Source organism: Diachasma alloeum, unplaced genomic scaffold (assembly GCF_001412515.2).
Source record: "Diachasma alloeum isolate Michigan unplaced genomic scaffold, Dall2.0 Dall_scaffold_00302, whole genome shotgun sequence".
Lineage (NCBI taxonomy): Eukaryota > Metazoa > Arthropoda > Insecta > Hymenoptera > Braconidae > Diachasma > Diachasma alloeum.
Window position 1 is genome coordinate 1,419,944 of NW_021680441.1, and position 25,362 is coordinate 1,445,305.

The 25,362-nt window shown below is 40.0% G+C and overlaps 1 protein-coding gene across 1 annotated transcript; it reads right to left on the reverse strand.

Annotated features, from left to right (window-relative positions):
- Positions 1 to 371: 371 nt before the first annotated feature.
- Positions 372 to 22,699, reverse strand: LOC107039681. The gene is given in 15 exon segments (XM_015259439.1): positions 372 to 1,023; positions 2,639 to 2,985; positions 4,057 to 4,242; positions 4,435 to 4,865; positions 10,354 to 10,626; positions 12,362 to 12,653; positions 12,725 to 13,012; positions 14,274 to 15,032; positions 15,322 to 16,115; positions 16,588 to 16,732; positions 16,792 to 17,465; positions 18,285 to 18,293; positions 18,628 to 18,911; positions 19,698 to 20,116; positions 22,662 to 22,699. Coding segments are annotated over 15 exon segments (4,980 nt in total). The 5' UTR covers positions 22,689 to 22,699; the 3' UTR covers positions 372 to 971.
- Between the last annotated feature and the right edge of the window lie 2,663 nt (positions 22,700 to 25,362).

Below are 25,362 nucleotides of genomic sequence, written 5' to 3' on the forward strand. Positions count from 1 at the left end.
TTGATAAATGTAAGAAAAAAAAATTGAAACTTCCAGTAGCTTCCTATTTCATCGGTTCCAATCGATACAAAACGTTTTTGATCTTGTTTGCCCCAATAAATCTATGAAACCACCAATTTCTTCTAATTTATTCCCTGAGGGAATTGATGAAAGATAATAACTAGCACCAATTACTCGTGATGAATGCCATATCTTTGTTAGTTCGATAATCGAGGATTAACAGGCCATGTTTATATGAAAAAATGTTCGCAACAAAGATTTATGTGCAAAGAAAAAAAAATGGAATTGAATATACTTACACGGAGAGAAATATTCAATAAAAATGACGTATCTTTTCCGTAATTCTGGAGCGAAACGTGGTTGTAGGAAATTTTACGTAACTGTCACGGAATTTTTCACGGAGCGTTCCGTAATTTTTACTGAATATTTCTCTCCGTGTATACGCTTTGCCTCTTCTGTTCAACCCTTCCACATTTGACCCTTCCATTGTTTAACCTTTCCTTGTTTGACCTTTCTCCGGTTTAGCCCTCATTTGAACCTTCAGTTACAAAAAGTAGTGATTCATTCGCTCAAACAAACGGGAAATGCGATCAAGACGGAGTAGCAGTCTCACAAACCGCAGGGTACGCTAAACGTACGTTTTCGGAGAGGTTCGGTGTAAAGGTTGAAGACAAAATCTGCAGTCTATTTTTCTTTTCTTTCCATTAAAAAAATCAAATAAAAAATCCAATAGAATTCTCTAATGCATTCAATAGCTTTTCCCATGAAATTTTTTCGTAAATATGTGGAATCGACTCAGGACCCTGAAAATTTTTGTCTGTGAGAAGTTATTTAATTATTACTTTTTCGCGCTGTAGGAACCGACTGGTGTAGGCTATCATCTTCCAATATTTTCTTTTTTATTTTTATTTTACATTCGATGAGCGTTGTTGAACATTGCGTTATTCTTGGGCGATTTGATGGCAAACGCGTCAGCCGACCTTTATCCAACGGTCGATCGAGTACTCAAGCGCTGCTAACCACCTAAAGGAATTTATTGTTCATTAAGATCAATGGGGTTTTGCACTGGATGACCTTGGAGTGCATGGCAAAATAAATGAAAACATCGTTTAAAAATAATTTCAATCATTTAGAAAAGTATTGATAATTTTTTTTTTGTGTTTACAGGTGGCGAATTTCTCAAGACGAAGTTATAAGTTTTATTTATACACATCCCTCGGGAAAATCCTCTGGGAATTCGGAAAAGTGAGTATTGATCGTGCACAACTTTTTTCCACACTATTACTCGAACACATTTCTGTACTTTTCAAACTTCCTCTTGCTTGGAAAATATTGAAAACTTTCAACAGCGAAATATGGGGAAAAGTGTATTCTGGGTCATGTCAACTACAGGTCGTTATGTTGTAGTCATAAAAATATGTGATGAAGTTGTAAATCAAGGTAATACCAAGAGGATTTTTTTTAAATAAAAAAAAAATCGTAAAAAGCCGTATGATCCTTGAGAAAAATAAGAACGATTCGGAAGTTTTTCATATTTCACTTCTTCGTTTCTGCTGTTTCAATTCTCATTTTGGCTGACATGAGGTATAAATCAATTTAAGAAAATGCGAAAAAACGCCGGAGGAATTCTTACACTGTTAAAAAAAAAATGCAATTTCATGGGCAGTTGACTACTAATTTTCAGGAGAGTGACACCGAATACGATTTAGGGGGGAAAAATCATGAAATTTCAGGTTTCACTGAAAACTCAGTAAATTTCCAGCATTTTAAGCAGCATAAAGACGAGAATTCTTTAATTTATTTGAATTTCTAATCTAATATGAATATTCAGTGTCAAATTACATTGAATTTTCAGTGAAATCTGAAATTTCATGATTTTTTTCCCCCTACATAGCATTTGTGTCACTGTCCTGAAAATTCAAGAATATATTTAACGCAATTTTCTGATTTTCTATTTATTTTCCGGGAAAAATGGAACTGAAATTTACACTTCTACGGAATTCGGGATTTTCAATGACGAAATTCCTTGAAATTTCAGTGGTAATTAAATGCGATAATAATTTTCAAATAGTGTACCGGAAATTTCAGACAAACATTTTTAACAGTGTATTCCTCTATTAAAAAATAGGTAACGAATAAAAAATACTCATTTATATATAAAATGTCTAAAATAATAAAACATTATCTGTATATATTTAATATATAAATTATAATATATTATTAATAATATTATCATTATTTTGTACATTTGATATGTAAATAAGTATTTTTTATTCATATAAGCCAAAATAAAATTGGGACATTCCTAAATCTCGGATAGGCTTGGCAAAATAGATTGCTGACCAGAAATGTTTCATCTATATGTTAATAGAGGAAGGACTGACATGAAAATAAACCTTACAATATGAACTTTTCGCCGCGAAAAATTTTAAATATCATTTCTCAAAATTTTTCCCAAATCTAAACATAATAGAGCGGTCATTAACTCCTTTTCAATGAATAAATGGATAAATAATAACGAAAAATAATATGCAGCAATCAAGCGCGCCCCCTTTTCTAGCGTAAAAAAACAAGCATTTGTGAAATAATCTGAGAAAATGTATTTCGTGGTATTATCATAAATTTTATGAATACAAACCTCTTCTTCTCCATTTCACTGTCAGCAGCAAAAGTGTAGCTTCGTTGAGTGGGATCAGGTGGTTGCAATTCAAACGCATGTTTTCGTCCCCCAGAATTGGGGGCCGAACCGTGAACCCTAAATCCGTGAAGACAAGCAACCCCAAATGCCTTTTCGGCATTGGCATCGTCGTAAAAATACAGGGCAGCATCCTTCAGGACACAATAGCGCCTTGACCATCCCGTTGGCGATGATGTTTTCCTAGCACGATCCTGTTGTTTACTGAGATAACCAAAGCAATCGGGTCGCTGAATAGCATTGGCCGGCATCTGCTGCATTCTCAACGAGGCGTCCAACCACGTATCCGCCTGATTCACATTCATAAATCATGGACATGTGGTTTAATACTATTTTCGAATGGCTATAATTCTGGACTGACACAAAATCGGGATTTTTTCATCAGAGTTTTCAGGATAAAATTTCGACTCAAAACTCATCAAATTTAGTTAGAAACTCAGTAAAGTAATCCCTTTTAAAAACTGAGATTTATGATTATGTCACGTAAAACGGTAATTCATGCCTGATATTTCATACAAAACTCGATACAGAGTTTCATTTATTAATTAGTAAGTCAACGAAATTCCATCAATGGGGACATTCTATCGGAAACAATATTTCGCAAACAAGATTCTGGTGAAATTGAAAGATTCAATCAAGATTTTGGTTCGCATTCATAAATCATGGACATGTGGTTTAATACTATTTTAGAATGGCTATAATTCTGGACTGACACAAAATCGTGATTTTTTTATCAGAGTTTTCAGGATTAAATTTCGACTCAAAACTCATCAAATTTAGTTAGAAACTCAGTAAAGTAATCCCTTTTAAAAACTGAGATTTATGATTATGTCACGTAAAATGGTAATTCATGCCTGATATTTCATACAAAACTCGATACAGAGTTTCATTTATTAATTAGTAAGTCAACGAAATTCCATCAATGGGGACATTCTATCGGAAACAATATTTCGCAAACAAGATTCTGGTGAAATTGAAAGATTCAATCAAGATTTTGGTTCGCATTCATAAATCATGGACATGTGGTTTAATACTATTTTCGAATGGCTATAATTCTGGACTGACACAAAATCGTGATTTTTTCATCAGAGTTTTCATAATAAAACTTTGACTCAACACTCATCAATTTTAGTTGAAACTCCGAGTCAAGTGATCCCTTTTAAAACTCAGATTTACGACTATTTCACGTAAAACGGCAATTCATACCCAGTAACCTCTGACATTTCCTACAAAACTCGGTACAGAGTTCCATTTATTAATTAATAAGTCAATGAAATTCCATCAATGGGGACATTCTATTGGAAACAATATTTCGCAAACAAGATTCTGGTGAATGAAATTTAACAAAGGGTTATGTATACCTGGTTATTTCTCTGCACAGCATCACGTATGACTGTTATCCATTTTTGCATCGAGTCCTCGTTATCCGCTGCTAGATGATGGGACGGTGCGCCTTGTTTTCTGATGACAAAACTGTGAGGCTTGACATCCGGTGTTGTTTCGACCTCGTATTTTAAGAGCATGACAGCACCGACCGGTTGGGAGTCCTTTGGAAAGACAAAAAAAATGGAAATTGATCGATTTTTTTCTCATACAATTTTTCATTGAATAGTGACATTTAGCAGTGAAATTTTGTATCCATTACTGGAATTCATCAGTTCTATTGGAAGAAAAATTCATTCGGCAATCACGTTAAAATTATGGATTAGCGAAGTTTCATTTTGTACGACCAAACATACCGTATCTGTCTTGTAGTAATAAAGGCAGTTATCTCGTCGTAACGCGAACCATCTGCGCACCCATTTGTCCGAACTACTTCCACTTGAATTAACAGTTGTCGCTTTTCTCCATAAATAACCGGAGCACAGTGGTGTCTCAACAGTCTCCTTTGGTCCTCTAGTAACCCTGGGTGCAAGTACATTACACGTCCTGGCGACCTCCAACTCCAATACATCAGGCCCAGAGTGTGCCAGTCTAACAACCTCAGAGTGTGTTGCATCCATCACACTTCTTCCATTAACAGACATTATGATATCACCGACTTCTAGGCCAGATGATTCGGCTGGTGTATCAGGCTCGATAGCTGATACAACAACGGGTTTTGATCCATGAATTCTGAAGCCAAATTCACCACCAGCTTCACGCTTCACTATCACCGTTTTATCGCTCTCTAAAAATAGGAATAGGAAAGTTGGTGAAATTCTTGGGGTTTTCGGAATTCGGAAATTGGAGCGGGGCGTCTGTTCTATTTGGAGAGATGAAAATGCGAAATTCCAAATGGACTGTTGGGCATCTAAACTGAGAGAAATGTCGACATAATATCACAAAACTTATTTCTTCCTTCGAATATTTCATCTCTTAAGTATAAAACGCTTGCGATAAGAATTCCGCATAATGAGTCCGACTGTGTAAGAATCCTGTGAAATGTTGATGACTTGAACACAAACACTTTGCGATAAAGTGAGAATTTCCTGCCTCAAGAAATTGTCCATTTCTTGTCAAAGAATGAGAAAACAACGGGTTCTGATCCATGAATTCTGAAGCCAAATTCACCACCAGCTTCACGCTTCACTATCACCGTTTTATCGCTCTCTAAAAATAGGAATAGGAAAGTTGGTGAAATTCTTGGGGTTTTCGGAATTCGGAAATTGGAGCGGGGCGTCTGTTCTATTTGGAGAGATGAAAATGCGAAATTCCAAATGGACTGTTGGGCATCTAAACTGAGAGAAATGTCGACATAATATCACAAAATTTATTTCTTCCTTCGAATATCTCATCTCTTAAGTATAAAACGCTTGCGATAAGAATTCCGCATAATGAGTCAGACTGTGTAAGAATCCTGTGAAATGTTGATGACTTGAACACAAACACTTTGCGATAAAGTGAGAATTTCCTGCCTCAAGAAATTGTCCATTTCTTGTCAAAGAATGAGAAAACAACGGGTTCTGATCCATGAATTCTGAAGCCAAATTCACCACCAGCTTCACGCTTCACTATCACCGTTTTATCGCTCTCTAAAAATAGGAATAGGAAAGTTGGTGAAATTCTTGGGGTTTTCGGAATTCGGAAATTGGAGCGGGGCGTCTGTTCTATTTGGAGAGATGAAAATGCGAAATTCCAAATGGACTGTTGGGCATCTAAACTGAGAGAAATGTCGACAGAATATGACAAAATTTATTTCTTCCTTCGAATATCTCATCTCTTAAGTATAAAACGCTTGCGATAAGATCTCCGCATAATGAGTCAGACTGTGTAAGAATCCTGTGAAATGTTGATGACTTGAACACAAACACTTTGCGATAAAGTGAGAATTTCCTGCCTCAAGAAATTGTCCATTTCTTGTCAAAGAATGAGAAAACATCGGGTTCTGATCCATGAATTCTGAAGTCAAATTCACCACCCGCTTCACGCTTCACTATCACCGTTTTATCGCTCTCTAAAAATAGGAATAGGAAAGTTGGTGAAATTCTTGGGGTTTTCGGAATTCGGAAATTGGAGCGGGGCGTCTGTTCTATTTGGAGAGATGAAAATGCGAAATTCCAAATGGACTGTTGGGCATCTAAACTGAGAGAAATGTCGACATAATATCACAAAATTTATTTCTTCCGTCAAATATCTCATCTCTCAAGGATAAAACGTTTGGGATAAGAATTCCCCATAATGTGTCAGACTGTGTAAGAATCCTGAGAAATCTTATTGATTTGGACGCAAACACTTGGCGATGAATTGAGAATTTCCTGCCTCAAGAAATCCTTCAATTAGTAATCGAAAATGCCTCAAAATACTAAAAGCTCAGATTCAGTGAATCATAGATCAGAGACTTTCACATTGAATGAATACAGAATTTATACAGGGGAGAACATTCAGATATTTCAAAAATATAACCGTCACTTCCCCTCAATCGCAATGAGTTCGAAGGAAAGCAATAACATCTTTTCCTTCTCTCAAACTAAGTTTGTCTCTTCAGGAATATTATATAATTTCCAGAAAAAAAGATCGTTTTTTGATTCAGTCTCACCCTCTCTTAGCCCAAAGAGCACCGATTTCTTGTCTGAAACCTACCATGAATTATGTCGATTTTTCTTTCAGTGTAAAATGGTTAGAATTTCATCAAGATCGCTTGATGATGAAATATTTAATTATGAGACCGGAGCAATTTGTATACCACTAATTGAAATCGTAATCGTGTAGTACAAAGAGTGGAATACAACTCTTTCCATTAATTAACGGATGAAATTCTCCCGTGGGAGGAGCGGTACAAACAAAGACCCTAATGTGATTTACAAAATGATTAAATGTTTTCCACATGGGAAGATTAATAACCGAATGAAAATCGTGAATGGACGAATCTCGTAGTGAGGTAGGTAATGACAACGATTCTATAGTACTAGAGCGTTTTTTTAAGCGTGTCGTGGGCGCATTGCATGGCCTTTACTCATCTAGCCTACTGAGGAAGTTTTATTTTTGACCGCGGGACAGATCAAACCAGCTATGTTTATCCCCATTGTTTTACTGGTGCATGCCGGATTGACAAGCTATTATAAAATAAGCAGGAGACAGCACGTCAATTGACAGAGAGCATGTCACTGAGTAATGTCTTTTTTTTCGCCATCACTGCATTGATGGCGGGCTTCCGAATGGACTGAAATATTACAAAAGTTTATAGTTTCACAGCACAAACGAGCAGCAAAAATTTCTGATGGTTACTGCCACCTCCATGGGTGCTATAAAAATTCTAATGTTTCGAATACTTCGTATGAGCCGGTATAGATATTTTCTGTCCATATTTCAAGTTGATATCTCGATTTTTGCACGAGCTAAAGTGATTACAAAGTTTTTTTTTTTTATGAAAAAACGGAAAACGAGAATATCTCGAAAAATTTGTATGAACGGGTACATATGTTTTGATTGATTTAGACAGAACACATCGAAACGAATGATTTGAAAAAAAAGTGAAATCGGTTGCCTATTTTTGAAGATATTCCATGTAAACGATTTTCAGAAAAAGTCGAATATCGCAGAAACTACTGATACGATACAGCCCATCTTCAATTCGAAACATTGTTATCATGAGAGGAAGATTCTGTCCAAATTTCAAGTTGATATCTCGATTTCTGCACAAGCTAGAGTGTTTATAAAGTTTTTTATGAAAAAACGGAAAACGAGAATATCTCGAAAACTTTGTATGAACGGGTATATGTTTTGATTGATTTAGATAGAAGACGTCGACACGAATATTTTGAAAAGTAAATCGAAATCGGTCCACTAGTATTGAAGATATTTGCGGAAAACGATTTAAAAATGAATCGCTTCTTCTCAAAACTATTAGATCGATCGGGTTAAAATTTACGAGTACTGGAATAAATCACAATCCATCGGCTGTGAAAATTCTAGTGCTATTAAAATAACATTTCTTGGTATTTCTGGTAAAATGTTTGGAGATTTGTGTAAAATTTTCACAGAAATACGGGGAAAAATTCACGTTTTCCCCAATAAAATTTCTAGTGCCGGCACTGGAATTTTTTCCTGACCGTCATTTTGCGCCTCTTTTCCCGTGCACTAGAATTTTTCTAAAAAATATCTCTCCGTGTAGTTCTTATCAGGACCTATAATCTGACAAAATTTCAGATTTGTTGAAATTACTTTAGCCACCTAATTCCTCAATTTTCTAAAAATTGACCACCGGGAAGGTGGCGGTAGACGTGGTCACATACAGACATGGTCGCCAAACTTGGTATTTTTACGTTTCAGACCATTCTACATAATTTCCAATCAAAATTAGAGAATGTGAAAACGGAAGGATTACAATGCTTCCATTCGGAAGCAAAAGGTATGCAAATAACTCTTCGCGGAGACAATTGCCAATTTTTTGAGGCATAAGCACTCTCGTCTCACGTGCCCAACCAAATAATAGTTGGCAACCTCCGAAAAATCTATGAAAAAAAATCACCAGTCTCGTCGGCTGTCTGAAAGAAACAAGGTCGAGGCTCACTGAATCTGCCAAACAGCCCCCCTTCCATCCCATTGAACCAGACAATCTCAACTTTTCTCATCAACCTGGCAATCCTCATATTTACCATCAACAGTAGAGGTGAGCTTGGTCAGCGCCTGTTCCTCCCTGCACCACACCCTCAGCATGCACTTGAGGACCTCCTCGAGGGACTTCTTCAGGGAAATATCATCACCCACCTCGGGTGGACAACTGGTGCCAACGGAATCGCACACCATTTTTGGCCCGACGGTGTTCACACTGAGCTGTCGTCAGCTGAGACGACTGTCAGATTATCACAACCAGATTTTTCAGAATAACGGGCAGCTAATCCCGAATATACTGATGATGACTGTCAGTACTTGAAAGCACAGTACGCAAAAAAGAGCACGTAAAGTCTCATGGAGTGCCCCACCACCGTGACCCACTGACTGTCCAAGCCAGAAGTCTCTAACTTCGCTCACCGTTCGCACTTATGGCCCCTTCCACTGAATCTTCGAAACTGTTATAGAGTACCACGACCCCAACCAACACGCACTCTCGAATACCAGTCCAAAAGATGTTGCCATTAGAGAAAGAGAAATGGTAACACCGGCAATATTATATTTAGAAGTTACTGGCATGGTATTATGCGGGCTATATTCAAAGCAAAATGAGAGACGAAAATTCATCTTGAAATTTTCATTCTACCGATGTACCAAAGCTGTGAAATATCAAAGGCCTATTCGTGCAATTTTTCCATATATTTGTCATCTTCTTTTTTGCATCCTAAGGGCGTCTTTTCTCGATTGAAATAACGGACGGGGTGAGAAGTGGAGGGACGAGGCCGAATGCGCCACGGCTGAGTCATCGACTCTTTCTAGAGCTTTTTGGGGGGCTGAATGGGAGGAAGCGAGAGGGCCACGATGAAGACGCCTGTACACTCGATTCTTTTTATTCTAAGAAAATGTTATCCATGTGACTACAGCAATCTCTGGAGCTAACGACAGACATATCTAAACGTCTCAAATCCCATCGGCAAATCGATAAATTGAATCATAATGATGTTTTATTCTGCCCCAAGGGAGAATAGGGCTAAATAAATACAGCTCCCGGATCAATTTTTCAGTGGGTTTTTCAATTATGGGAGAGGCTTTTCGTAACATGAGACGAGGAATTCCACAGGGGAAAAGAGAGAAAAAGGAAATATGGAACTAATGGCCCGAGGCGAACTATCTTTTCCGGTCGTCTTGTGGGCCACGAGTTCACAGCTTTTTCTTTTTTTTAAAGAAAATCCGTGTTATTCTGTCTTCTATTTTTATCCATCTCGGCTGGAAATTTTTAAACAGATGCAGTTTGCTTATGTGCTTTCATGCTGCAATGATAGAGAGAGGAGAAAAAAAACTGGAGTAGCTTAACCAGATGGCTGAGAATATGCGAAGAACGCGTTCTACTAGCTGTATGACCGAGTAGACGGGGATTTGATTAAAAATAAAACGACCTTCAACTTTTATTGATGAGGAAGGCGTGAAACGAATCGAACCAGAGGAATGTCGAGGTCTCAAAGCATCACTCGGCGCAGAATCGATCTGCGCTTTCAAGTGATAAACAATAGGACTCGTGAAGTTTCAGGGGATGAACAATGGAGGGAATTCTCTGCACGTAATTGCGTGATTGAGATGGTACTCACCGAAACTTTTGCTCTGTATACGTTTGTACATTTCTCCGCTGCTTTTTCGGTGGACCATTCGGTGTGTGGCTGCCTGATACTTTTTTTGAAAGCCCTTTTCGCTCTCCGTTGAGCCCTGTGAGCCCCGGCGATCTTTGATGGGGCCCTCTGAGGACTCGTCGTCACCGTCTCGACTGTCCGGACGCTTCCACACGTGACTCTCCTCCAATTCGCCGATGTAAATCCACTCGTTACCCGTGTAGGGCTCGACGTATGAGTCCTCGTCCTCACGGTCTGAAGGGGACCCACATGGAAAAAATATAGGGGAGGGTCGGGTAAAACGGACACTTGAGACTTTTTTAAATTATTCATAACTCAGAAACAAATTGATCAATTGAGCTCAGTTTAGGCTCTTCCCAAAGGGAAAGAATTGTTCTTTGTATTGAAAAAAAAACATTATCAACATTTCAACCCCTCATTAACATTTTAAAAAAAGTCAAAAGTGTCCGTTTTACCCCAACCTCCCCTATATGCAGAAGTATATTTCACTTATATCCGCTTATGTGTGATAGACTTTCCGACAAAAAATGCAATATCTGAGATATATGTTGGATATATCTGTATATGTATATGCCACCGGATATATCTAGCACATACCGGGTATACAAGGCGGATATATTCAAGATATAATTCCGGCAAAATCACTATATCTCACTTATAAGTTTTGGCTTAAATTTTTTTCTACGCGGGGAGTCACGCTAGATGATGGGTTTTTAATGAGCAACTGGTTACCGGTCAAAATAACACACTTAAATTTCAACCGACAGATTTAACACATGCATTTTTAGCTCTGGAGAATTTAACATATACAAATTTAACACGTGTAGAGCTGTGTGTGTATTTAAAGTTTTGTGTCACCTCAATAATCACTATTTGTGATAGTAATTGAGGGATTAGTAGCAGGATGACTCAGAGTATTAACACAAATTTAATACAATTTAATAAAGATAATATTTTTGTGATTATGAGTATTGCGAATAGATTTCAACGAAACTGTGATGTTTAGTATGATATTGTTTTGTTGTGATTAGTTTAATTGTAATTTGATATCAATTTATTGAATTTGCCAATTTACTGATTTATGTTTTGTATCATTTCATCCGAGATAATACAAAACATAAATCAGTCAATCAGTAATTGCGACCTCTCATACGAGGGAAACAATTAAGTAATTAACAATGCACAAATTAAAAAATTCGGAGGCACACGAATCCCACATCTCCAGTTTGATCATATCCCTGAGTTCGAGTCCGTGTGCCTTCGAATTTTTTAATTTGTACATTGTTTATTATTTGTTTCCCTCGTATACAGATCCGGAAAGTCGAAAGATAGCATATAGCATCCTGCTTTCCATGTAATTTACACCTTAAGGATGTTCTACACCCTTTCTGCCAAAATTCACGTTTTTTTAATTTTTCTGGCAAACTTATGATGGAATTGACGTGAAAAAATATAACGTTTTTGCGTTTTGTCATTATTTAATGACTGACGAAATTTTAAGGTGGTACGAACATTTTCCTGCGTTTTCTCTAAACTTTTAAAAAGAATCACAAAACTGTAGAAAAAACGCATGAAAATTATCGCACCACTACGCAACTTCGTGAGCCATTGAAGAATGACAAACCACAAAATCGTTATATTTTTTCACGTCACTCCCATCGATAATTTGCCAGAAAAATGAAAACAACGTCAATTTTGGCTAAAAGGGTGTCGAACATCCTTAAGAACATTCAAGGTTTGGCGAGTAAAATAGCCCAGGGATAATACAGAACATGAATATACCAGTCGAAATAACATCTTTCACTGTAATTTATAAGTTCTCATTTATTGATGCAATTCACTGTATTGTTGTTCATATTTTTTTTATTTTTAGGCCCAAAGTAAATATTTACTGATTTCGAATACTGTGTTGAATTTGTTTGTGTTAACATTTACGTATCCCAGTTTGATATGTAATCGAACAACTTACATGCTAGGGTCTCCATACTGACATCAGTGCTTCTAGCCTGAAGTCGTCTTCTTATTCCGTCTTCAATGGATCCCCTACTCGATGATCTGCCACCTCGCTCCTCAGATTTAGCTCGCACATCAGTACGCCCATTACTTCGATGATACCTTCTTTCCGCGCGATCCTCCGATCTGTACCTCTTGTCAAATTTCTTGTACAATCTGTGACTAACGTGTTTTGATACTGCACCAGTTCTCGGCCCTTCGGGTGAGTCGGCAAAACCCGCCGGTGGCTGAACAATTTCCTCCGTCACCTTCAATCAAATTCCGTCAACATTCAATTCACGGTATTAATAAAGTCTCAGCGATGGAATTGGGTACGAACCTCTTTTCCGCAATTATGGCAGTGATGAGAATCGTGAGCAGTCAGGCAAGATTGATCAGCCCCTTCGCTGTAGAATACACTGTCACTACCGGGGGAGACCGAGCGTAGGGACTCGGCGGAGAGGGCTTTCAGACGGACTTCGGGACTTGGAGACTTTATGAGAATTGCCGTGTGGCCATTGTGACCTCGATGATACCTACCACCGGGGCTTAGACGGCTTGAGCAGATGTCGTCGGGAAGACGCGTTCGTCTTCTGGGGAGGCTGCCGGTTATCGCGGCATTCTTATCCTAACATACGTACACGGAGAGAAATATTCAATAAAAATTACCAGAAAAAAGACGTAAAAATTACGTTTCGGAACGTAATCTGGGAACGAAGTAAAATTCAATAAAAAGTGTCAATCGTCACGTAAATTCTACGATCTGTTCCGTAAAAATTACTCATCCGTCCGACGCCTCACGGCTAGCCATGAGTCACCGTGAGGGGGAGATTTTAACAACACGTTCCGTAATTTTTCCGGAACTTTTCGTAAAAATTCTTAAACATCAAGAATTTTCATGTTCTGAGGCATAATAAGTCTTGAATTTTCTGTTAGATTTTACAACTTCCAGAAAAATTACGTGACTTTTTCGTATTTTTTCGGTGACAGACCCGAAAATTTACTAAACGTTTCAAATTTATTCTCTTCTATTTCTATAGAAATTCACCGAAAACGATTCTCGCTTGCGGATTACGTGAAATGTTCCGTAATTTTTCTTGAATATTTCTCTCCGTGTATTGTGCAATACGAGTCGGTTTAATAATAAATGAATATTTATGTTGAATTATGGTGGACACTGATTGGCCTAAACGGTCATCAGCACTTTGAGGATAATTCAGTACACGGAGAGAAAAGTTTAATAAAAATTACCAGAAAAAAAAACGCAAAAATTACGTTTCGAAACGTAATCCGCGAGCGAAGTAAAATGCAATAAACATTGTGAGTCGAAACTGAAATTGTACGAATCGCCACGTAAATTCTACGATTTGTTCCTTAAAAATTAACCACCCGTCTGATGACTCACCGCCTTGGGACAACAAGTCGTTCCGTAATTTTTCCGTAATGCACATTATGTGCGATAGGTTGAGCAATGTTCATTGTAGCCATGAACTGATAATTTCATCAACATGAAGAGCGATATTAACTATCATAGCAAATCCCATTGACACTACGTCATCGGTTCCAATCATGGCGGTAACCAATCGCAATTTAATTGGCTGAAGTATTGAAAAACTCTAATGTTCACTATTTGAAAGTCTATTATCGGAATTTAGTTATTTTTGTACCATTGAATTCCCGATTTTCTATTCTATATCTGTCGGAAATTTGTAAACAAGGTGCTGACGTCACCCTGTAGAAAGAGACGGTCGTACATGAAGGCGGTTGAGAGGGATGAGAAGCTCAAATACGCAACAATATTTGGACCGTTCGGTGAAGATGAGATACCGTCAGGAGATGAAGTTTCGTTTTGTGGAGATGAGTAATTCTATTGGTAATTTCTGCTGGACACTCACCTCGTTACTCCTTCGTCTTGAAGTATTGTAACCCCCAGTCTTCCTCCGAGGGCTCTCCCTCGTCCTCCGATGTCTGCCCTCCGGATTGTCTCGATGAAGGTGGTGGCCGTGGTGATGATGATGCATATGGTAATGATGACTACAGCTTGAATCGTCAGACGTAGGGATCTGCGCTGGCTCACCAATAGGATCTCGTGGCCAATCTTCCTTCTGAGGACTTCTGGAGAGGGTGGACAAGGTTGACTGCGCCGAGTCGCGTCTTCTGTTGTTCCTGTACTGTCCCCTGTTTGTGCTGTTCTTCCCCCTCGGCCTGTGACGATGAGACGGCGTAGGACTGACATCAGCACTGTCTATAAAGCCCTCAGACTTGTCTGGGTGATTGTGATCGAGGTCCATGATGTCTTGGAAGTCAAGTGTGAAGGTCTTCCGTCGTTTTCGGCGCTCCTCATCGGTCCACCCGGGGGGATCTGGTGGTGATTCTATATAACCCCCCGACGATGAACGACGATGATCCAACAGGCGTTTACGATAATCGTCCTGCTCAAGTTCAACGTCCGACGTGTGACCACTCAATGGCGCCGTTTGATAAGCCTCATTCGGTGGCTCTGGCATTGCATCATCAAGGTCGTAACTTCCGGAACTACTGCTGCTCGTCGATCTTGCGGGCGAAGGTGGCACTACATCACTCAGATCGAATGGCACTTCCATCTCTTCGACAATTGCCTTGGGACTCGTTGGCTCCTCTACGACCGCCTGCGGTAATCGATATCTCATAATCGTAAATCGAGGCTACAGTTTTTAATGTCGAGTATTGGTTAGAGTGTGGAGTGGGACGGTGGAATTGGGGGGAAAACTACGGTAAATCGATTGTTGCGAAATCCTCGAGGGCATTGATTTCCAATGAATGACCGGAGGCTCATAGATCAGATGAGAGAGAAAGAACATCGACGAGAAATATTGGATAGAAATTTTCTTGAACTCTATCTACTCCCCCCACCATGAGTTATATCAACATACTGTTATTAATGGAGTTTGAACTTACCTCACTCCTTGCCAAACTGTAAATTGAACTGGCGCTTTCGAATGAGCTACCGTCGGCAGCTGTGGCAGTGGTGGAGGTGGGTCCTGAGGGCGCTGCACTGGATGAGTGATGAAGACCTGGTCTCGACCATGAACTTGTGGTTGCTGATGTACCAGTTGTATTTCCAGTGCCAGTGGAGGTGTTGGCAGTGACGTAGTCTTCGGTTGTTGAGGCCTCGGACAAATCACCGGCGAGTGTTCTCCCGGAATCGGTTCGCCCTAGACTGAGAGCGATTTCGCTTGATGATTGCGACTGAGGTTGAGAGTACGGAGGACCGGGGCTGCGACGTAAGAGGCCACTTCTGGGTCTCCCGTTGGTCATCAGTAGCGGAGGATCACTAGAGAGCCCATCATCAAAGTCATTGAACGACTTCAGATGGAAAAGTTGAAGGTTCTCTTACCTGGGTGTGAGGATGATCGGTGTCGCCGCTTGCAGCCGTATCCTAGGGCTCGGTGGAGACAACTCCAACTCGTCCTCAACATCAAGCGCTTCCGTATCCATGGACGATCTCTGCTGATGCTGCAACAAGAGCAAATGTCTCCTCCTCGAAGACGGTGTCAATAATGCTAAACAGTCAGCCTGCAGAACAGTCGCTTGGGATTCGTTCCAAATTCCATCACTGTGGTCCTTTGTAACGTCATTCGTCAGCGAATCGCTAGAAGCGAATGGTGACGACACAGTTCCCACTATTGGACACGTTCTCAAGAAATTAGGGCGCTGAATTCCATACCTCGGACTCTCCGTCACTCTACGAGCTGCAATTCAAAAAGTTATTGCCGTTTGAGGCAGTGATGCCGCGAGACACTTCACGAGACATCACGAGACAATACTTTGGAGGGATTGTCTCGGTCTCAGTAAAGAGGGAAATTTTTGGTCTCGTTTCAGTCTCGAAGTGCGCAGTCTCGACTCCTCTCGTGATGACTCCGAGTCAATTTATATCGTCTAGGTTTCAAGTTTTTCACGTTTCTTATATGTAGAAGACCGAGACGAGACAAATCGAGACAAAAACCGAGACTTTACGTTGAAAAAACCCGAAAACGTTGAGACCGAGATGAAATAAATTGACTCAGAGTCATTACGAGAGGAGTTGATACTGCGTATTTCGAGACTGAGACGAGACCAAAGATTTCCATCTTCATTGAGACCGAGACCACCTGTCCAAAGTATTGTCTCGTAAAGTCTCTCGCGGCATCACTAGTTTGAGGACAGATAATTTGGTAGAAATACCTGGAGTGGCAGTTGGGGATGTCGGTGATATGGGCAACGATCGTGAAAGACTGAAATCACTGGAATGCAAATCCTGGACACCATCCTCCAGGGAGATACTACGCTTGCGGAATAAACCTCTCCGGATAATATTCTCGTGGAACTCCTGCGGAAATGGTGAGTTATAACTGAATAATTCTGGACAAAAGTTTGGTAATTGAATACCTCCTCACGATGATCATCGTGCGGCGATGCAGTTCTCAGCAACGATAGATCGTCAGGTGTTGATGAGAATTGGACGGGTGATCTCGTTGACCTACTCCATGGATCGTGATAATTCCTTCTACATGTGTGAGGATAACTCGGTGCTCCAGCCTCGTCAATAAGTTCTCTCCTCTCAACTCTAATCTCACCGTCGGATAGTGTTTTAATGAGTCTTACAGGTCGCATGTAGATCACCGGCATTTGTTGTAGCATGGCACGAGCGTCGGGTGATACTGGGGCCGGTTTGAAGTCAATCAGTATCTCCTCATCCTCCTCTCGGTACTTATCTCTGATTCTTTCGATGTCTCCGTTCAATAGATGCTCGTTAAGTCGCTCGGGTCTTGGTGATGCAGGGGGTGTATCCACTAAGAATGGAGACCTTGGAGGCTCTTCACTCTGAGTCCGCTGAAGTGGCTCGTGCTCTGTTTTTTCCTCGCCCAAGGGCCCACCAAATTGTCCCGCTTCGGAGTAGCTTTTCGTCAACTTCCGGCCATTGATGATGCCGTTCGTCTGTGCACCCTGCGACACCATTTTCACTCGTTGTATCGTTCGAGGGCTCAGGGTCAGAGGTGGTGGTCTACGAGAGTCTGGGAGATCGGTTTGAGTTGCTTGTGCTTTCATCACCCCTCGTCTACCTAAAGATTACATGTTAAAATGACACACGTAAATGTTAACACAAACAAAGTTAACACATGCAATCACACGCAAGTCTTCGAAATTAATAGATATTTATTTTTGGCATGAGAATTCATTTAATGAAAAATCGAAAAGATATGAACAACAATACAGTGAATTTCATCAATAAATGAGAACGTATAAATCAATAAAACGGCAAATTCAATAAATTGACATCAAATTACAGTTAAAATAATCACAACAAAATGATATATATTTTTTTGTACGGCCTTCGAGTCCCTTTTCGGATCCCACTCGGCACTCTATCCAACCCTATGCATGCGGCTGTGGACTCTATATCGCATTCACACTCCTCTAGAACATAGGAGTAGCATAGGAAACCACAGAAAACCCATGCCGGTACAGACGATTACTCTATTGGCGACCTCGGCGATTTTTAATCTTTCGGAAACCGTCGAACGAAACTCTAGATACCGATCGCCATCGGTGAAGTGTTAGGAAAACATTCTCCGATGCACTGATAGAACGGATTAGTTATTGTTAACGAATGGATTTTGGTTGGACGTTAGGATCTATTCGGTCCCACCAAATGATCATTCGCTAATAGTTAACGAATGTACATTTGAGGAGCCTTGTTTGACTTGACTTTCGCCATTCAAGTGAACCATTCGTTAACTATTAACGAATATTCATTTGGTCATATTCAACTCTACCATTCGTTAACAGTTAACGAATCTCGTTTGGAATAAATGAATCATTCTATCAGGGTCGCTGAACGCCCGTGTCAACCAAGGTTTTCCATGGTTTCCCTTGGTCACCAGGAGAGTCTGTACGTGGGGTACAGCTCCTGAGGTACAATGCGACACGGTTAGAAAGGAAGTCGGCCCATGAAACCGCAAATATGTAAAAACTCGAATAGGGTATATATGGCAAGGAAAAATATGACCTCTCAATCGTCTTTCTGCCTAATCAAGCCGCAAATTCGAATATTGCTGGCTTGATCACGTAAATATTCAAGAATATCAGTCTTCATTGGAATTCATTGAAATCATCACATGTACGGATTTTTGAGGTGACACAAAACTTCAAATACCCATACACACCCGCAACTACAAATCTGTGTATTGAAATTGACGTGTCTTATATTAACCGGTGACCTACCTAAAACCAGAATCTTCGGTTCTGGCAGGGTGTACGGCGTAGGCACTGGGGGGAGAGTCGCTTGGAGTGTCGGTTGAGAGTCTATCAGTCGTTCAGGATTCTGAGCTCTTGGTGGGCTCTTACTTATTGGAGCCACATCGAAGGATGTTAGTGTATGAGAACGAGCGAAACTGACATGTTTCGGCTTATGGATACTGCCACGTCGTGATGGCACGCTAGACTGCAGCAGCGATCTAGGTCCCTCAAGTCTCATTGCTTCCTCGTCCTCGGGGAGCCATGTGTATCTATAGGGTCAAGTCAAAGGATCAGGCATTGCAGTTTATGGCCTTCAACATTTCCGATACTGAAATATTTCAATCGGTAGGGTCACATGACCGGGAATCCCTATAAACCCTACGAAAATGAAAACATTTCTCTTCATTCTTTAGGAGTCCTTTCAGTCGATATTACAATGTCCGTTACTTTTTCGTTGAACAAACTTTCATCATATTTTTCCGGCCGTTCTATTTGCCAACTTGATCATAAATATCACGCTTGGACAACGTCGCTTTGTCCAACCCCCAACCCCTTTCTTTCCATATTCGATGCATGAAATAACTAGTATGATCTCAGCTTGCCGTTAAAAACACAAAAGTTGCCGCACACACAGCCCCGAGGATGAGTTGGGGGCCCTTGTGTCTGTGTGTTTAGGTGAAGATGGTCTCGAGGAGATGCGAGGGTGAAGACAAATGAATACCCGTATGTTGAGAAGGGATGGGGTATTCGATCGTAATACGACGGACGGATATCGTCTTAATAATTTATGGGAATTGAATGGAATGAATCGCATGTAGCCCAGTGACTTGGCACGTTTAATTAAATATCATCATTTTTAACGGACAAGGATGAATGTTTATGTGGTTTTGAGCGGGCTCGGAGCCCTTCAGCCTCATCAAAAATACAATAGTGGGAGGGAAGCGACAATTATTCACTCTAAAATTCAACAATCCCCTTAACCTCATTCTCCCCAAGTATGGCCAGGTCTGAATGGGTAAAAAACAAGATTACAAAGAGGGTTAGCAAAATTTCACCTTTTTGGATCCTGAATGGAGCAGAAGGATGTAGGACGACGTCTAAAGTAGGAACTCTCAACCCACTCCTCATCATCAAGATCGTATCTCGTTATACCACGATGATAACTTGGATAAGGCTGTTGATATAGTATTTGAAATGGCTTTCTTGGATATGGTGCATCGCATATGTTCTCATCGCTCGATGCACTTCTGACACATGCTGATAGTATCGATACCCGTGTCGCTGTACATGGTGATGGTCCTTTTGTCGATAGACAACCAAATATACCGCTACTAGATTTTTCAACAGCATCCAATTGTCTACTTGTTATGCAATACTGCTCTTTTATGTCCTCTCTGGAATAGAGAGGGGTTGCCCGACGATTCCAATCGTGTATACTGGTGCTGTGGAGATCAACCTGGGTCGAAACATCCACCTGTCAATTAGAAGAATTTAATTTTTAGGGGAGAACATTTGGTTTCCATGTTGATACACGTGATTGGTATTGATTGGGTAGTGGGATGTGTGGGAATGTTTGATCAGTTCGATTTTGGATTTCAAGAGGTCTTCTGCTTATTGGTTATTGGCTATAAAATGAGTCTATCTGGAACGAATTGATCATCTGCAAAACGATTGAGGGTCATTTTACTGATGGTTTGCGGAATGGAAATTGTAAGGTATTGGAATTCGGAAATACTTTTGAATATAATTGTACACCATTGCGTAGTGATGCTGTCGAGACTAGTCGAGAATTATTTTGAAGAGATCGTCACGGTCTGGAAAAACATTTAATGACGTCGTTTAACCCTTCGGATTACCTCACTTGACCCTCACGTTTGTACTTTTGACCTTTAAGGTCATTTGACTCTTATGATCACTTCGTTCGTCCCTCCCCGATAGACAGGATTAGTTATTATTGACAAATGGATTTGGTTGAAGGCTAGGGTCTATTTGGTCTCACCAAATGTTCGTTCGTTAATAGTTAACGAATGCATATTTGATGAGTCTTGGTTGACTCGACTTTCACTTTTCAAGTGAATCATTCGTTTACTGTTAACGAATCTCGTTTGGAATAAATGAATCATTCTATCAGTGCTCTTTTCCCGTTGAAAAATGATCGCGACCATAGGTATCTTATAAGAAACCCACGGAACTAAACATTCGGGAGGCGATTAAAGTGCCGAGCGTGGGGATAGGCCTCGAGCGCTCGGAGCTCGAGTATCTTATAGAGAGGTATCTTATATGAAGCCTCGACTGTACTACTTTACAACGACGAGGACAAATAAGTTGATTTAAAGGCTGCAAAGACAGTTGTTTTATTTTTATCTTATTTGAAGTGGATGAGTAAAAATCAAGGAAATCGATCCGTGAGACTCGAGTAAGAGAGGAATCCTCTAATAAGAAACCTTTTGGTCATGGTGTCATGATGAAAAATGGTGGCTTACCCCCATGAATGTATAGGGCACACAGTAAGGGACAAATCTCTTGATAGGAGTCATTTTTCACCTCTGACGTGTGGAAAGAAACGTCAGAGCTGGTCACAATAAGCCTATGTCAGACGGAATCGACCATCTGCGAAACGATTAAGCCACAAAGGTCAAACGCTGAGGGAGAGCCCTCTTAATGAGGCATGTATAAGGTTCAAACAACGCATGGCTGAGTATGTGAAAATAACGTCTTTCCATTCTTGTACGGTGTTGTGATATGGGGAGATAATCCTAGTCATTTTCCATGACAAGAGAAAATGGGAAGCGGAAAATGAGAATTCGACAGTCTTAGAGAAGATAACCATGATAAATGAAATTCGGGCTTTCAATTGAAAACCCGAGTTGAAGACCCGAGTTTGTAGCAAAGATGTCAGACAAGATATGAATGTTTTTTTGGGCTCAAACGAAAGAGCGGGTCGAGAAATGGCGTGCTAGGACCTCTAAAGATGGTTTTCGAACCAGGGAGACTCCTAGACCCCAATGTTCTATACATACTCCTAGACCCCATTGTCCTCCTAGACAATGATGTCACAACTCTGCTTTTCAATTGAAAACAGATATCATCTTTAGAGACATTTGTCATGTTTAGAGGCTCTAGCACGTCATTTCTCGACCCGCTCTTTCATTTGAGCCCAAAAAAACATTCATATCTTGTCTGGCATCTCTGCGACAAACTCTGGTCATCAACTCTGGTTTTCAGTTGAAATTGGAATTGTTAATTTACCCAATAATAGGAGTGCATTGACGATTTTTTCTTAACTCGCAAAAATCTTCAAACAATTTGCTACCGATTGGTGATAAAATTTTTTGGAAATAATGAAATAGGGGGGATAACGCCTTTTGTGACGCCCTCCCGTGAAATGTCGATTTTCGAGATTAAAAAAAAAACAATAATTGAATTTTTTATTTCAATAACGCATGAGTAAATAGGGATATGAACGCAGATTTAATATAGGCCCATAGAATTACGGGGACCGGCAAGGATTTGGAAAGTCTGAATGCAAGTCCTGCTTACACCTAACAAGTGCTGAAGTGGGACATAACCAGAGGTAGAAAGGTCTCGGAAGCACTTGGGAAGAGGCTTCCCAAGACCTATCCAGTTCTGAACGGAGAGACCTAAGTAGAATTTGTCAGGTCCAATTATTCGACTCGGGTAGCATTCAAATCCTTCTCATCTTTCCTCACATTCCGAGATGAGACGTTTATTCATGATAATCTCACTATCGAGTGCCTCTATATCTTCCTGAAATATTCACTGAGTTTGACGTTGGGTCGATGAACCATGAAGTCGGTCAAGGCTACAGTAATAAAAGGAAGCATAAATACAAGCATTGGACGGTTCTACGATTCCACCGGTGTTTCCACATCGGATAATCCATTTATACCCCAGAATTCATATCCTACCACCTTGGAAAATCCATTCAAAAGCATCCGACTGTGATGCAATCACAAAATAACCGGTAATAATTGATTCATAGTACGTAATATCCTAACCTGAGGATGCATCATGTGCATATTCATCACTGGTGTTGAATTAACAGCTGCTGGATCTAGATTTCGTGGATCCATGGCTATTTCAGCACCTGGTGAACCGGCTCCCCTGTAGCCGCGTGGCCTACCCACTGTTCTTGTCATCGGTATCATCCTGCCAATTCTCAAGTCGTGGCCGCACCCCGTTTGTCAGTACTTCTACCAACACCTTAAAAGGCTTATCGATCTTTCCAGCTAACTCGCGGAATCAAATTCTTATTCTTTTCGAAAATATAAGTCTTGAAGCTTACAGACAAATTGAGTTAAGTACCCGTAAGTTAATCGACCTTTCACGTTGGTAGTATTAGGGTCCATTTGTTATTGACAGAAGACCCTCAAGACACTTTGCTTCATCAGTTCCACTTCATTATTTTCGTATTTGACCCTTTGGCTTTTTTCACATTCACCCCGAAGCCCACTGAGATTGCACTCCCGTGGTCTAGTTGTATGTCGTGTTTACGGAGTAGTTCACTTGCCAGGGGGTACGTGCCTCAGGACGACAGGTGGCCTCGACGGATATTCTTTCATCGCGAGAGGAACAAAACATGGACGGATAGGAAATTCGGTGATGAGAAATTATACTTATTGGCAATTTATTTCCATCTTCTCCCTCAATCACCGGTTTTTTATTCAGATTTTTTTTTGGATGGTTGACAGCAGTTATGAACGATATTATGATGATTTGATATCACCGAAATGAGAGAGGACGTGAGAGAAGACGGGCGGCGTCCACACCGCGCGCCGCGACGCCTACTCTTACTGGCGTGCGTTATCACAGACGGATTAAAGTAGGACGTAGGGGGAGATCCTCTTGTATCACGAGGTGGGGTTGGTACTGGTGCCTGTGCGCCGTATCAACCCCGACAGGAGGGATGTTTTTTCGTGGATTGTGCGACCAGCGGGGGAGGGGGCGAGGAGTCGATGGGAAAATGGCGGTTGCGCGCGACTCCAGCCACTGGACCAGCCGTTGCCACTGGTGACGATGCGCGAGGTGGGGTATATAGTGGTGCCTCAGGATAGTATTCAATTTTTCTTTGCGTATTTTTCAATTATTTGATGATATTGTTGCTTTTAAGAAATAAATGAAGGATTCACAAGTATTCAAAAGGGCGATTTATTTACAAACAAGAAGAAGAAAGTCTTCTTCTGCTTAAGGAGGAGGCTTGAACCTAGTTACGATCCTCTCTTCTTTTATCTGACGATCGCTCCCAAGACGTGATGATCTCCTCCATTTACAATTAGAATATTAGGAGGGGGAATACGCTGTGATGTGTTTGAACCTTAGAATGTTTTGATGATAACAGCTTCGAGTTAATGTTTTTTTTCTGAAGGTTTTTCTGAAGGGAGGCTACGGTGTGTTTTAAAAGTCGTGGGATATTGGAGTGAGATTTCTCATGCGTTGAAGATCGATTATATATGTTTCAAAACGAATAATTAGTGCAAAAAAATTAATTATTTATTGTTCGTTTGCTCTGCACACTTAACTGTTCGAAATGGTCGAAATAGTCCCGGAGCTCCAGATTTTTGGCTACAGAGGTTTTTTTCTCAACATTTTTGAAAAAATGTGTACAATAACAATTATGAATTAGTTTTTTGAAATTCGACTCCTACACAGCTAATTTCGTTTTGTTTAATATAAAAATTTGCGCCACTTATGTAAAATAGGCGGTAAAATTATCCTTAAAATATTTAAAATATATTCTCGATTCTTTCAGAAATATTTTTCAGGCTATTTTACATCAATGGTACAATTTTTTATTAAAATAATAATGAAATTAGCTGTGCAGGAGTTGAATTTCAAAAAAACTAAATCGTAATTGTTATTGCACATATTTTTTCTAAAATTTTGATAACAAAAACCTCTGTAGCTCAAAAATTGGAGGCCCTGGACTAGTTTTAACATTTTAAGCGCTTGCGGGGTAAACGAACAATAGACAATTAGTTTGTTTGCAGTAATTATTCGTTTTTAGATATGTGTGATCGATCTTTAATGTATGAAAAATCTCATTCCAACAGCCTGCGATTTTTAAAACTCATAGTAATCGCCCCTTAAAATTTGATTTTTTATTACTGATGGGATGGTAGCTATGTGAGAAGACATTAACTAATTTCGTAAGGTGATAAGGCGAGAAGATAATTGTCTTGCTGTCTACAAGAAAATTTTGTCCTATCAGAGGACTTTTTCACTTGGGGGGATGACGAGCTTTTGGGGTGCCTTGATAGAATTTCATTCTCGATGAATTCCTCGATTTGACGGAAAAATGTTGATCATATTTTTTATTTATTGTGGACTTTCTCATTTAATGTGAATATCATTTGTTAAAATTGTTTGATTTCGCGATTTGAATTGTTTTGAAAAAGTTTCCGGCTTTACCGACTCATGCTAATATTTTTCATTATTATTTGAGATTATGACTGTTATCCATTGATTTCCATATGTCCTCGAGGTGATAAGGTGAAGAGATAAGCTTCTTGCCATCTACAGGACAATTTTGTCTTATCGACCGACGGCAACTTTTTTGTTGCCGGTTTATCCAACCGACGCATTTTTTAGAAAAATTCCTGTGTTTCACCTATTCTTCCAGGCTATCTGGGATTTTGGATAGGGGTTTTGCAAAAATCAAAGAATGTATAAAAAAAATCCTCAATTTCTTGACATTTTTTC